The following is a 15,204-nucleotide window of genomic DNA, read 5'->3' on the forward strand; positions in this document are numbered from 1 at the left end:
TTATCCAGAGTGACTTACATTAAAGTAGCTATCAGAAAAGTCAGAACTGGTAAGGGGGAAAAAGTGAATGTGCAATATATTTTTTGCGGGGGGGGGGGGGGGGGGGGGGGGGTGCTGTGGGATTATTTAAGATACTCTTTGAGGAGGTAGGGTTTCAGATGTTTTCGGAAGATGGGCAGGGACTCTGTTGTTCTAGCTTCAGGGGGAAACTGATCAGAGTGCCAGGACAAAGAAGAGCTTGGACACTGGGCTGACCCGGGAGGGGTGGGATGGCCAAGAGACCAGAGGTGGCACACCAGAGTGCTCGGGTTGTGGTGTAGGGTTTGAGCATAGCCTGAAGGTAGGGAGGGCCAGCTCCTCTTGCTGTTCCATAGGCAAGCACCATGGTCTTGTAGTGGATGCGAGCTTTGACTGGAAGCTAGTGAAGTGTGGCAGAGGAGTGGGGTGACATGGGAGAACTTGGGAAGGTTGAACACCAGACGGTGACCCGTCTTGAAGCCTGACTGGTTAGGGTCAATAAGATCGTTCTGAGAGAGATGGCAGGAAAGTTGGCCAGAGGCAGCACACTCAAGTGTTTTGGAAAGAAAAGAAAGAAGGGATACTGGTCTGTAGGTTTTGATGTTAGAGGAGTTGAGTGTTGGTTTCTTAAGGCGGGAGCGACTCGGGCCATTTTGACATTTTGAAGTTAGTGGGAGATGGTCTGGAGGAGGGGATGGGATTGAGCGGGAACGTTGTCGGGTGGCCGGACCTCACTAGTCACAGGATTTCATCTGGAGAGAGAGGGGAGAAAGAGGTCAAGGAGTAGGGTAGCTCTGTGTGAGTGGGACTAGTGGACTCAATAGGCAGAGTGAATGAGGAGCGGATGTCGTTAACCTTCTTTTCAAAGTGGCTGACAAAGTCGTCCGCAGAGACGGAGGAAGAGGGGGGGGTGGATTAAGGAGGGTGGAGAAGGTGGAAAAGAGTTTCCAGGGGTTATTTTAGAGTGATCGAAAGTGGCTTTAGCAGCGCATACAGAGAAAGAGAAGGCAGAGAGGAGGGAGTGGAAGGATGATTGTTTAGTTTTCCTCCATTTTCACTGCCCGCAGCCCTGTTCTGTAAGCTCGCAATGAGCTATTCAGCCACAGAGCAGGAGGTAAGGGCCGAGACTGGCCAGGAGGAAAGGGGACAGTGTGAGTCGTAGTATGCAGAAAGGGAGGAGAGTAGGGTTGAAGGATTTAGCAGAAGGGAGAGATTATAAGAGAGTAGTGGGGGAGAGAGAGAACGACGATTGCGACAGCGCATGACAATCTGGGTAGGGTCTGAGTGGCTAGGGTTGGAGGAAAGGGATACAGAAGAGGAACAAATAAGACCTGGAGGGGAATGCAGTGAGATTAGTAGGCAAACAGCCTCTAGTAAAGATGAGGTCAAGCTTATTGTCAGCCTTGGGAGTGGGAGGGGACAGGGGAAGGGTGAGGTCAAGAGGCAAGGAGATAGACTGCCAGTCTAAGGCACTGCATATCAGTGTTGTAGCATCACTACAGCCTGGTGGTCGGTCCCAGGCTGTGTCATTACTGGCCTTGACCGGGAGTCCCATAGGGTGGCGCACAACTGGCCCAGCATCGTTCAGGTTAGGGGAGGGTTTGACCGGGGGGGGGGGGGGTTTACTTGGCTCAGGGCCAAAAAGTCTAGGGACTGAAGGGCAGCATAGGCTGAGATGAACTCTGTGTTCTTCACCATAGATCGGCAGTTCCAAACGCTGCCAGAGATCAGGAATTCCACATGGGTTGTGTGCTCAGGGTCCACTAAATTAAAAGGGTTGCAGCCAAGGGGTGGGGATTGTCTGTACAGCCTACAGTGACAGGAGCGAACTGGGATATAAAACACAGAGTTGCCAAAGCTACAAAAGAGCTAAATGAGATCTGACAATAAATATACTGAACAAAAATATAAACGCAACATGCAATAATTTCAACCATTTTAAGGAGTTACAGTTCATATAAGGAAATCAGTCAATTGAAATAAATTCATTAGGCCCTAATCTATGGATTTAACATGAAATGCAGGGGCGCAGCCATGGGGAGCCTGGCCCAGCCAATCAAAATGAGTTTTTCCCAACAAAAGGGCTTTATTACAGAGAGAAATACTCCTCAGTGTCATCATCTGTCCGGGTGGCTGGTCTAAGACAAATCCGCAGGTGAAGAGGCTGTATGTGGAGGTCCTGGGCTGGAGTGGTTACACGTGGTCTGTGGTTGTGAGTCCGGTTGGACGTACTACCAAATTATCTAAAACGATGTTTGAAATGTTAGAGAAATGGAACATTCAGTTCTCTGGCAACAGCTCTGGGGGAAATTCCTGCAGTCAGCATGCCAATTGCATGCTCCCTCAAAACTTGAGACATCTGTGTTATTGTATTTTGTGACAAAACTGCACATTTTAGAGTGGCCTTTTATTGTCCCCAGCACCTGTGTAATGATCATGCTGCTTAATCAGCTTCTTGTTATTCCACACCTGTCAGGTGGATAGATTATCTTGGCAAAGGATAAATGCTAACTAACAGCCACGTAAACAAATTTGTGCACAGTTGACAGAAATAAGATTTTTGTGCGTATGGAACATTTCTGGGATCTTTTATTTAATCTCATGAAACATGGGACCAAAACTTTACATGTTGTGATTATATAGGTAAGATACTCACGTGAGAGAGTGATGTGAAGCAATCCTGTCTTTCCTTCCTCTAATAACTTGTCAGAAGTGTCTTTGTTTCGGCAACGGGCTTCATTTTGCAATGAGACCTTTCCTGACGAAGGCCCGGTCAGCTCAGATGAGGTGATCAGGAAAAACTCCAGGCCGTCTTTGACTGACGATGAGGATGATGGGTAGTGATAAAGATGATGATGTGTGTGTGTGTGTGTGTGTGTGTGTGTAACTGTACTGTATATATTGTCTGTTTACATCCAAGGTTTCTGGACGGGAAGCTGCTGGACATCAACAAGGAGTTCCAGCCGTACCTGGGCCGAGGCGGGAGGATCCTAGAGATCCGCACACCGGATGTGGTGACCAGTGTGAAGAAGGCCGTGCAGACCGTGGGCTACACAGAGGGGGCGCTGCTCGCCCTAGCCATCATCATCATCCTCTGCTGCATCCCTGCCATTCTCATCGTCATCATCACCTACAGACAGTGAGTAAAAAGAACAGTTCGAAGTTCAGTTGCTTTATTGGAAGTACACTGTGTCAAATGGGAATTGGTCGTGAGAAAGGTGAGAATGACTAGGACACAGGGCAGGACATAGGGAATATGGCATCAGGCACAAGTACAGGTGCATATAGAGACATTAGTGTAGACACAGGGGTTTAGACAGCAAGCTACCTGCTCTCCAGCCCCCAGAGGCTCTCCCTAATACCCATCATTGTAGGAGGAAGCTAGCTTTCACTCCACAATTTACCATGGAAACGCCTTTGAGAGCTGGCATAATTGTTTATTTATACAGCGTAAAAGCACATGAATTAATGTCAGAGCAGACAAACACCGCAGACTGATTGTTGCCATTTGGGGAGGTTTTTCTCCCCCCTCTCTGAGCCTGCGAACTAAGCCGGGAAGGCTAGACTGAAGGCTGTCACAAATTCAAGGGATGGGTGTTAAACAGATGAGAAGAGAATCCTCAGTGTCATCTTCTTCAGTGTCTCGGGTTCAGGAAATTGGCTTAACCGACAGTGAATTCTTTCACTCTCTTTATTTTTGTATCAAGACAATGATTATAAGAAGCATTTTGTCTGTAATTTGCCCTTCGCTGTTACTAAACACCCTTCTCTTTCTTCCTCTCTCTCTCATTTCCTTTCATTATCAACAGATTCAAAGAGTGAGTATTATTGTCGTTGTTACTTATTTCTGTGGCCTTTATTTGGACACCTGCATTCACATTCCACTGTTTTCTAAGTAAACGTTTGGGACCAGGGAAGTCAATGAAATCTAAAACAAATAAATTGTGCATAACCTGTTTTTATACACTCCCTTAAATTGCAGTCGGAGGCCTATAAATAAGAAATGTGCCGGCAAAATTGGTTTATTTTAGCATATTATGGTGACACTGCTTACCAAGTGATGTGCATGTATAATGTAGCAGTGTCCTGTTCGAATATGCTGATGCTGTAACTTAACGTAACTTGGTTGACTTTCTCTCCATGGTACTACTAAAGGAGACAAGCGGAGTGTGCTAAAACTGCCCGGATCCAAATGGCCCTCCCTACAGGCAAATCAGTGGGCGCCGCCACCAACAACCTTTACGAAGAGCTTGGGGACAGTGCCATGTAAGTGTTACGATATATCCCAACAAATTCCGTCATGTGTGTCCTCAGGGCCGGCCCCGCCCATTAGGAAGGATTATGCGGTTAGCCTATGGCGGAAGATTGACAAGGGAGGCATTTTCCAAGCTAAACTGACCACCTCCAACAACATACACTGTGGAATTTTTACGTCACATGCAACAATTCCGAAGATTTTACTAAGTTACAGTTCATATAAGGAAATCAGTAATTTTCAATAAATTCAATAGGCCCTAATCTATGGATTTCACGTGACAGGGATACAAATATGCATCTGTTGGTCACAAAGACCTTAAAAAAAGGTAGGGGTGTGGATCAGAAAACCAGTCAGTATCTGGTGTGACCACCATTTGCCTTATACAGCGCGACACATCTCCTACTCATAGAGTTGATCAGGCGATTGATTGTGGCCTGTGGAATGTTTTCTCGCTCCTCTTCAATGGCTGTGCAAAGTTGCTGGATATTGTCGTGAACTGGAACACGCTGTCATACACGTTGATCCAGAGCATCCCTTACGTGCTCAATGGGTGACATGTCTGATGAGTATACAGGCCATGGAAGCTTCCAGGACTTGTGTACAGATCCTCGTGACATGGGGCCGTTCATTATCGTGTTGAAACTTGATGATGGCGGCGGATGAATGGCACGACAATGGGCCTCATGATCTTGTCACTGTATCACTAAAATGCAATGAATAAAATCAATAAAATGCAATTATGTCCGTAGCTTATACCTAACTCCACCACTACCATGGGGCACGCTGTTCATTTAAAGATGTATATATATATCACCTTTATTTAACCAGGTAAGCAAGTTGAGAACAAGTTCTCAATTACAATTGCGACCTGGCCGAGATGAAGCAAAGCAGTTCGACACATACAACAACACAGAGTTACACATGGAGTAAAACAAATATACAGTCCATAAGACAATAGAAAAATAAGTCTATATACAATGTGAGCAAATGAGGTGAGATAAAGGGAGGTAAAGGCAAAAAAAGGCCATGGTGGCGAAGTAAATACAATATAGCAAGTAAAACACTGGAATGGTAGATTTGCAGTGGAAGAATGTGCAAAGTAGAAATATAATTAATGGGGTGCAAAGGAGCAAAATAAATAAATAAATACAGTAGGGGAAGGGGTAGTTGTTTGGGCTAAATTATAGATGGGCTATGTACAGGTGCAGTATTCTGTGAGCTGCTCTGACAGCTAGTGCTTAAAGCTAGTGAGGGAGATAAGTGTTTCCAGTTTCAGAGATTTTTGTAGTTCGTTCCAGTCATTGGCAGCAGAGAACTGGAAGGAGAGGCGGCCAAAGAGGAATTGGTTTTGGGGGTGACCAAAGATATACCTGCTGGAGCGCGTGCTACAGGTGGGTGCTGCTATGGTGACCAGCGAGCTGAGATAAGGGGGAACTTTACCTAGCAGGGTCTTGTAGATGACCTGGAGCCAGTGGGTTTGGCGACGAGTATGAAGCGAGGGCGAGCCAACGAGAGCGTACAGGTCGCAGTGGCGGGTAGTATATGGTGACAAAACGGATGGCACTGTGATAGACTGCATCCAATTTATTGAGTATGTTATTGGAGGCAATTTTGTAAATGACATCATAAGGTTGACATCAGCAAACCGCTCTCCCACATGACCCCATACACGCTCTCTGCCATCTGCCCGGTACAGTTGAAACCGGGGTCCGTGAAGAGGATACTACTCCAGCATACCAGTTGCCATCGAAGGTGAGCATTTGTCCACTGAAGTCGGTGGCGACGCCGAAATGCAGTCAGGTCAAGACCCTGGTGAGGATGACGAGCATGCAGATGAGCTTCCCTGAGATGCTTTCTGACAGTTTGTTGCAGAAATGATTCGGTTGTGCAAACCCACAGTTTCATCAGCTGTATGTGTGGCAGGTCTCATCACTGCTGCGCTCCATCAACATTCCGTCAAAAAATCATCTTACAAATCATGTAGCAGATATATAATATGGTAGAAATAGTATGTAGCGTTTGCTGTAGCCTACATGCTGAAGATAAAATGTGTGCAATGCAACGAGATGGACAATTCTTACATCATGCACAATTCTCCGATTAAATAGCCCAACCTAAATGGGTTGACATTTGAACAAACAACATACAAAAAATGGACAATCAGGCTACTCACATCTGATGTCTAGGAGTTTCACCCCATGGGCTAAATTGTCATGATCAGTGGCAGTGGTCTTCAGTTTGTATCACAATTTATTTTGGGCTACAGCCCCCTCCCCCTTTTTCTCCCCAATTGGTAGTTACAGTCTTGTCCCATCGCTGCAACTCCCGTACAGACTCGGGAGAGGCTAAGATCGAGAGCCATTCGTCCTCCGAAACACGGCCCTGCCAAGCCACACTGCTTCTTGACACACTACTCACTTAACCCAGAAGCCAGCCACACCAATGTGCGGGATCGAACCCGGATCTGTAGTGATGCCTCTAACACTGTGATGCAGTGCCTTAGACTGCTGCGCCACTCTTTTGGGCATCTTTCTTTTGGGGAGGGGGGGGGGCCTTGAACCAATCATAGACGTCTATGTTTGATTTCAGATTTGGTCCTGTCTGGACCGGCCTTGATTTGGTCCAAAAATAGACCTTTGTAAATGACACAACTTTCTTTATGAAACAAAAATTAACCGGATTTCAATGTCCAGAAAATAAATTTAAAAATTAAGTCTGGAAAATATGCATTTTCTCCTTCCTTCAGAACCTAACATGTACCTAACTTCTACGTCTGGAAAAGATCTATTCTAGGTATCTTTAAACTTAATTATGCTTACTGGGACTATTCTAGATTTGCGAGTATATGATGGTGGCATTTTTTTTGTGCCTCTCCTAGAGCGGCAGAGCGGCCTAGACTGGCCTGTAGTGTTCTTGCAAATTCTCTTTTTGATTTAGAATCGGACCAATTTCCCTGGCCATGATTGGGTTCCCTGGTCAAACAGGCTCTGTAGACATTGTTTTACGTTTATCTGGGAGGTTAAAGACATGCTGCGTTTCAGTGTAATTCGGGGCAAAGCTGTTATCACGGTTCCATGGCTCAGCAGTTTCCTGCCTTCCAGATACGCTCCCTGCCATTAACGTGATATAATTTATATGCAAGGAGAATACAATCTGGAATCTTTATTATTTTAGATTTTTTTTACTGTTCAAGATGGACAGTAAAGAAAATCCAACCAGATTGGGTAGCTCTTTGAAAAATAGGAGGAAATGAATGTCAATTTAAGATAATTAAAGTAAATGCAGCCACTATTTATATGGGCCTTGGTGAAACATAATTCATTTTATCTCTAAGGCTGTTGAGTACATGGAGCATAGGCTGGATTCTAGGGTTATGAGGGTGGAACGCTGCTCAAGTTGCCCTCAGTGCTCACTTTGTTTTCTTGGGTTGTAAGCTTCCTCCTTATCCGATCAAAACCAATGCAATGGCAGGGCAAAATGTTTTTGATATGGTCAGCCGTCCACCGGATAATTCATTCTGCAATTATTGGTTGTACAGCCTATGGCATTTAGTTGATTCACCCTGCATTTCCTGCTATACTCATCTGTCTATCTTATTCCCTCATTTTCCCTTCCTTGGCCTCCAGACTAAAGTGAGTACTTCTGTTGTATCGCTAGGTTGTAACTGGGGGGTAAAATCAGTGAGCTGTGAAAGTTGTACAGTTGCTTATTAGAGTATTAGTTTCCGCTTCGTGTCTTTTGGCTATTATTTATGTAGGAGGCCCTTTTAAGTTTTGTACAGTTGGAAGTCGGAAGTTTTTCAACCACTCCACACATTTCTAGTTAACAAACTATAGGTTTGGCATGTTGGTTAGCACATCTACTTTGTGCATGACACAAGTAATTTTTCCAGCAATTGTTTACAGACAGATTATTTCACTTATAATTCAATGTATCACAATTCCAGTGTGTCAGAAATGTACATACAATAGGTTGACTGTGCCTTTAAGCAGCATGGAAAAATCCAGAAAATTATGTCATGGCTAGAAGCTTCTGATAGGCTAATTGACTTAATTTGAGTCAATTGGAGATACATGTGGATGTATTTCAAGGCCTACCTTCAAACTCAGTGCCTCTTTGCTTGACATCATGGGAAAATCAAAAGAAATCAGCCAAGACCTCAGGAAAAAAAATTGTAGACCTGGTTCATCCTTGGGAGCAATTTCCAAACGCCTGAAGGTACGACGTTCATCTGTACAAACAATAGTACGCAAGTATAAACACGATGGGACCATGCAGCTGTCATACCGCACGGGAAGGAGAAGCATTCTGTCTCCTAGAGATGAATGTACTTTGGTGCGAAAAGTGCAAATCAATCCCAGAACAACAGCAAAGGACCTTGTGAAGACGCTGGAGGAAATGGGTACAAAAGTATCTATATCCACAGTATAACAAGTCCTATATCGAACCTGAAAGGCCGCTCAGCAAGGAAGAAGCCACTGCTCCAAAACCACCATAAAAAAGCCAGACTACGGTTTGCAACTGCACATGGGGACAAAGATCGTACTTTTTGGAGAAATGTCCTCTGGTCTGATGAAACAAAAATAGAACCGTTTGACCATAATGACCATCATTATGTTTAGAGGAAAAAGGGGGAGGCTTGCAAGCCGAAGAACACCATCCCAACTGTGAAGCACGGGGGTGGCAGCATCATGTTGTGGGGGTGCTTTGCTGCAGGAGGAGCTGGTGCATTTCACAAAATAGATGGCGTCATGAGGAAGGAAAATTATGTGGATATATTGATCTCAAGACATCAGTCAGGAAGTTAAAGCTTGGTCGCAAATGGGTCTTCCAAATGGGCAATCACCCCAAGCATACTTCCAAAGTTGTGGCAAAATGGCTTAAGGATAACAAAGTCAAGGTATTGGAGTGGCCATCACAAAGCCCTGACCTCAAACCTATAGAAAATATGTGGGCCGAACTGAAATAGCGTGTGTGAGCAAGGATGCCTACAAACCTGACTCCGTTACACCCAACTTATTGTGGTAAGCTTGTGGGAGGCTACCCAAAATGTTTTACCCAAGTTAAACAATTTTAAAGGCAATGCTACCAAATACTAATTGAGTGTATGTAAACTTCTGACCCACTGGGAATGTGATGAAAGAAATAAAAGCTGAAATAAATCATTCTCTCTACTATTATTCTGACATTTCACATTCTTAAAATAAAGTGGTGATCTTAACTGACCTAAAACAGGGAATTTTTTACTAGGATTAAATGTCAAGAATTGTGAAACTGAGTTTAAATGTATTTGGCTAGGTGTATGTAAACTTCCGACTTCAGTTGTCTGTAGATAGTTTCCCAGAGTGAACTATTCCCTATATTTTGCTCGTCAGTTACTGTCAAAAATATAAACGCAACGTGCAACAATTTCAAAGATTCTGGAGTTACAGTTCATGTAAGGAAATCAGTCAATTAAAATAAATTCCTTAGGCCTAATCTATGGATTTCACATGACTGGGCAGGTGGCACAGCCATTGGTGGGCCTGAGAGGGCATAGGAGCCTGGCCCAGCCAATCAGAATTAGTTTTTCCCTACAAACGGGCATTATTATGGACAGAAATACTCTTCAGCAACCCCCGCCACAACCCCCCCCCCCCCTCCCCTCTTTCTGATGATCCAGCAGGTGAAGAAGCTGGATGTGGGGGAAGAAGCTGGATGCTAGCGTGGTTATACATGGTTGGTGGTTGTGAGGCCGGTTGGACGTACTGCCAAATTCTATAAAACAACGTTGAAGGTGGCTTATGGTAGAGAAATGTACATTAAAATCTCTGACAACAGCTCTGGTGGACATTACATGTTCCCGCAACTTGAGACATCTGTGGCATTGTATTTTATAACAAAACTTCATATTTTAAAGTGGGCTTTAATTGTCCCCAGCACAAAGTGCGTATGTGTGATGATCATGCTGTTTAATCAGATTCTTGATCTGCCACACCTGTCAGGTGGATTGATTATCTTGACAAAGGATAAAATGCCCAGTAACGGGGATGTCAAAAAATTGTGCACTAGATTTGAGAGAAATAAGCTTTTTGTGCGTATGGAAAATGTCTGGGATGTTTTGTTTCATCTCATGAAACACTTTACATGTTGCATTTATATTTTTGGTCAGTGTAGATTGTGCCAGTCTGGCAGTTGTGGTCTCATTTGGCTTCGTTATTTGATGGCAATAAGGTGTAAATGGTAGCCTCAGATAAACAACCTTTTTCTTTGGAAATTAGCCCTTATTTTGTCTAGCTAGAATCCCATAGATGACCTTCTTCTTGCATCCCCTCATTCTGACTGTCTCATCACACCTGATGTCCCTCTTTTATTTCAAGTATTTTTCTTTTCTGCCGTCTCCATGAAAGCAGGAGTAAGCGTTGTGTGCTAGAGGAAGGTGACCGCCAGAGGCTCATAAGCACATTTGCCACACGGGCCATCACTGCCCACAAGCAGTCCAGTGCCAATGGGATCCTCCTCAACAATATGCCCAAGTCCGAGAGCAACATCACATTATTCTCGGACGAGAACCCCCTAACCACCAAGAACCCCCTGTTTGACGAAGGCACAGGCACGCTCAGCAGCCCAGAGACCCTGGGGAAGCACGAGAGGAGGATTGACCTCCTGGGGGCCTACTCCCCTCCTCAGGCCCCTCGAGGCCTGAGACACTCCTTCCTGAGATTCAACTCTGGTGGCTCGGGCCACTCCTGGACCCTACCTTCCAGACTCCACAGGAAGGAGATGTATGATGCTCTGAGGAGACAGGTGGTGATGGACCCGGTACAATGGGAGCTGGAGATTCTGAAGACTGAGCTGAAGGACAGTAAGGACATGCTGGATGGCCTGGACTGGGGAAACCTGGGGCGCGGCACCTACATGGAGCCCAGGCCCCTGTCGGTGAAGGAGCAGGCCAGGCAGTTTGAGCAGCAGGCCATGAGGGAGATGAAGCAGAGGCAGAGTCGGGACTCCCGGGGGTCTCTCTCTCCAGACTTCCTGATGGGGTTGGCGTTCGAAAGCCCCCAGCACCGGGCCAGAGAGGACCGACAGTCTCTGGGCTCCATCCTGGGTAGCGACAGCCCCCAGCGCCACCGCCACTCTGTGAGCTCCATCCTGGGTAGAGAGGAACGCCACCTGGGCCAAGACAGAGAGGGCCCACCCTGCATCATTATCACCCAGAGCGATGGAACTCCACCCCCCACCCACAAGCCCACTCCACCTGTCCGGCGCAGGTTCAGCTCCAGCTTCTCCAGCTACAACTCAGCCTCCGCCGAACCCTACGAGGTCAACCTGGAGGTCATCCCTGACCCCCCTGACGTGCCCCCTCCACCCCCACCCAACTCCCCTCTTCCCCCCTCCACGCCTCCTCCTCCCACCTCCCATCCGTCCCCCCCACTTAACTACGGCAAAAACCCTGCCCCGCCCCCTCCTCCGCCTCTCCCTCCTCCTCTGTCCCCGTCCCTCAATCGTCCATCTACGTTTGTGCTCCCCCCCCTGCCCGCTGTGACCACCCTGAGACCCGTGTCCCTGCGCCCTCCCCCGCCGCCCCTCCCCACTGATCCCCAGCCCCCCAGGAAGGAGTTGAAGGGGATCCTGAAGAACATACAGAACATCGCCGACATCGAGAAATCTGTCGCTAATATGTACAGTCAAATAGACAAAAAACAGATGCTTCCACGGAGCGCCCTGAGGCCACGAGGGTCTGTGGATTCCATGGACTCTTTAAATGGCATACTAGACACTGCAGAGATTGTAGCCCCCACCATACCAGAGGTACAGGCAGAGGCTCTGGTTGCAGAACAGCCACATCAGGTGCAGGTCCAACCAAACGTTAACATGAACTCTATAGTGGAAGAGCTGGAGAAACGCTTCCCCTCTCAGTCCACTGCAATGTGACTCTCTCTTTCTTTTCTCTTTCTTTCTTCATTGACTGTTTCTTCATTTTTTTTGTTAATTTTGAAATTCCATTCTTTATCTTTGTTTTCATTTGTGTTCTTTCTTTGTTTGTGTGTCATCTATGTATTTTTTTCAAGGGAGTTGTTCTCGATCAGACATCAATATTTATTTATTGATATACATATTGTTAGTGATGTTTTGTTCTTTAGCCTATAGTTAGCCTATAATTGTTTAATTCTATGGTCACCTAAAGATTAAAGAGTCTAGAGAATTCTACCCATCAGTCTCATAGAAAGGAAAAATCATATTCATTGCACTCATGTCATTTTAACCATTTTGAGTCTCATGGTCAAAATCCCAAAATGTGAATTTTCCCAACCTGAAAGATATATAACGAAAGTGCTCCAGTACATTGGATTACCTTGAAGCCACACCCCAGCAAAACGTGAACATTCCCAGAACATTAGCTAAGATTCCCAATAAGTTCTAGTTAGGGTTTTATCTAATGTTAGGATGATAACAAAGTATTCTTCTTATTTTATGTTGTAAATGAAATATCCTTAGAATGTTCTCCTAACATTCACTATAATATTGTGCTTAACATCTGCAACAACCACCACAGAACATTCCCCAAAAGTTCTCATTAGGTTTCCAGGTAATGTAGTAACACAATCTATCAGTAATGTTTTCCCAGAACACATTTAATTGATTATTTTAAGTTTCCCAGAATGTTTCATTAGGTTGTGGTAACGGTCTGGTATGAACATTGTGGTGACACCACAAAAGATATGTTCCCAAAACACAAAAAACTGTCCATTTGTGTGGATGATTGTACAATGTTTCTTTTAGGGTGCAAAAAAACATTCACCTGAGGTTGCAAGAACGTTCCCAGAACACATTTCATCTGATCTTTAAAAGGTTCCCAGAATGTTTCGTCAAGACACAAAGACTGTCCAGTTGTGCTGACATTCAGATAATGTTTAAGTTAGGTTGCACAGGACATTCCTCTAATGTTGTAAGAATGTTGACAGAAAACCTGGTCTAAGTTCTTTAATGGTTCCCATAACATTTTATCAAGTTATGGGAGTTGTCTGGAATGTTGCAAGAATATTCTTGTGATATTCACATAGGTTGCACAGAACATTCCCACACTGTTGCACAATGTTCCACAATTTCCAAATATGTCCATTTTTATCACGTTCATAGCCTATTTGTTTTAGGTTTAACATAATATTCCATTGATGTTCACACAATATACATTCTACCTTGTCTTGGAGGTAATTTATTTTTAAGTGACCTAATATTACCACAACATTCTCAACTTGTAAATTTGTAGCTCCTTAAAGCAGATTCGAATACATTCCCGCTAAGTTTCTCTCCAGATTTAATGACGAGTCGATTTAAGGGACTGTATCGTATGTGATATAGAGACATTTATAGGACATTTGAACAGTATTTAACCTCTCTGGGATAGGCAGGATGCAAATGTCTCACCTGGCCAATTGCCAGGAAAAATGCAGAGCCCCAAATAATAAAACAATGCTATAAAATTCAAATTCCACACAAAACGCAGAAATAAAATATAAATCATGCCTTACCTTTGACAAGCTTCTTTTGTTGGCACTTCAATATGTCCCATAAACATCACAAATGGTCTTTTTTTTCCGATTAATTCCGTCGATATATATCCAAAATGTCAATTTATTTGGCGCGTTTGATCCAGAAAATAACAGCTTCCAATTTGCGCCACTTCACTACAGAATATCTCAAAAGTTACCTGTAAACTTTGCCAAAACATTTCAAACTACTTTTGTAATACAACTTTAGGTATTTTTTTTTCTTTAAGAAATGTGGTTTAAGAAAGTGTGGGATTGGACCTGCAATCTTCAACTCTGGAGCCAGATCATTAAGTTTTTGTGTTTTGGGAACATACAGTGCCTTGCGAAATTATTCGGCCCCCTTGAACTTTGCGAACTTTTGCCACATTTCAGGCTTCAAACATAAAGATATAAAACTGTATTTTTTTGTGAAGAATCAACAACAAGTGGGACAAAATCATGAAGTGGAACGACATTTATTGGATATTTCAAACTTTTTTAACAAATCAAAAACTGAAAAATTGGGCGTGCAAAATTATTCAGCCCCTTTACTTTCAGTGCAGCAAACTCTCTCCAGAAGTTCAGTGAGGATCTCTGAATGATCCAATGTTGACCTAAATGACTAATGATGATAAATACAATCCACCTGTGTGTAATCAAGTCTCCGTATAAATGCACCTGCACTGTGATAGTCTCAGAGGTCCGTTAAAAGCGCAGAGAGCATCATGAAGAACAAGGAACACACCAGGCAGGTCCGAGATACTGTTGTGAAGAAGTTTAAAGCCGTATTTGGATACAAAAAGATTTCCCAAGCTTTAAACATCCCAAGGAGCACTGTGCAAGCGATAATATTGAAATGGAAGGAGTATCAGACCACTGCAAATCTACCAAGACCTGGCCGTCCCTCTAAACTTTCAGCTCATACAAGGAGAAGACTGATCAGAGATGCAGCCAAGAGGCCCATGATCACTCTGGATGAACTGCAGAGATCTACAGCTGAGGTGGGAGACTCTGTCCATTGGACAACAATCAGTCGTATATTGCACAAATCTGGCCTTTATGGAAGAGTGGCAAGAAGAAAGCCATTTCTTAAAGATATCCATAAAAAGTGTCGTTTAAAGTTTGCCACAAGCCACCTGGGAGACACACCAAACATGTGGAAGAAGGTGCTCTGGTCAGATGAAACCAAAATGTAACTTTTTGGCAACAATGCAAAATGTTATGTTTGGCGTAAAAGCAACACAGCTGAACACACCATCCCCACTGTCAAACATGGTGGTGGCAGCATCATGGTTTGGGCCTGCTTTTCTTCAGCAGGGACAGGGAAGATGGTTAAAATTGATGGGAAGATGGATGGAGCCAAATACAGGACCATTCTGGAAGAAAACCTGATGGAGTCTGCAAAAGACCTGAGAC

General features: G+C 44.4%; 1 protein-coding gene across 7 annotated transcripts in view; it reads left to right on the plus strand.

Annotated features, from left to right (window-relative positions):
- pcdh15b (protocadherin-related 15b) overlaps positions 1–15,204 on the plus strand; it is a 215,080-nt gene that overhangs the window by 186,248 nt on the left and 13,628 nt on the right. For 5 of the 7 annotated variants that reach the window (XM_036955811.1, XM_036955813.1, XM_036955814.1 and 2 more), the window contains 3 exons: positions 2,939–3,157; positions 3,828–3,836; positions 4,174–4,284. In XM_036955811.1, coding sequence (XP_036811706.1) covers positions 2,939–3,157; positions 3,828–3,836; positions 4,174–4,284 — 339 coding nt within the window. Of the gene's footprint in view, positions 1–2,938; positions 3,158–3,827; positions 3,837–4,173; positions 4,285–7,902; positions 7,909–10,665; positions 12,372–15,204 lie in introns of those variants that run through there. The other 2 variants (XM_021575724.2, XM_021575726.2) reach the window with 2 other exon arrangements.

This window comes from Oncorhynchus mykiss, chromosome 20 (assembly GCF_013265735.2).
Source record: "Oncorhynchus mykiss isolate Arlee chromosome 20, USDA_OmykA_1.1, whole genome shotgun sequence".
NCBI classification, from domain to species: Eukaryota; Metazoa; Chordata; class Actinopteri; order Salmoniformes; family Salmonidae; genus Oncorhynchus; species Oncorhynchus mykiss.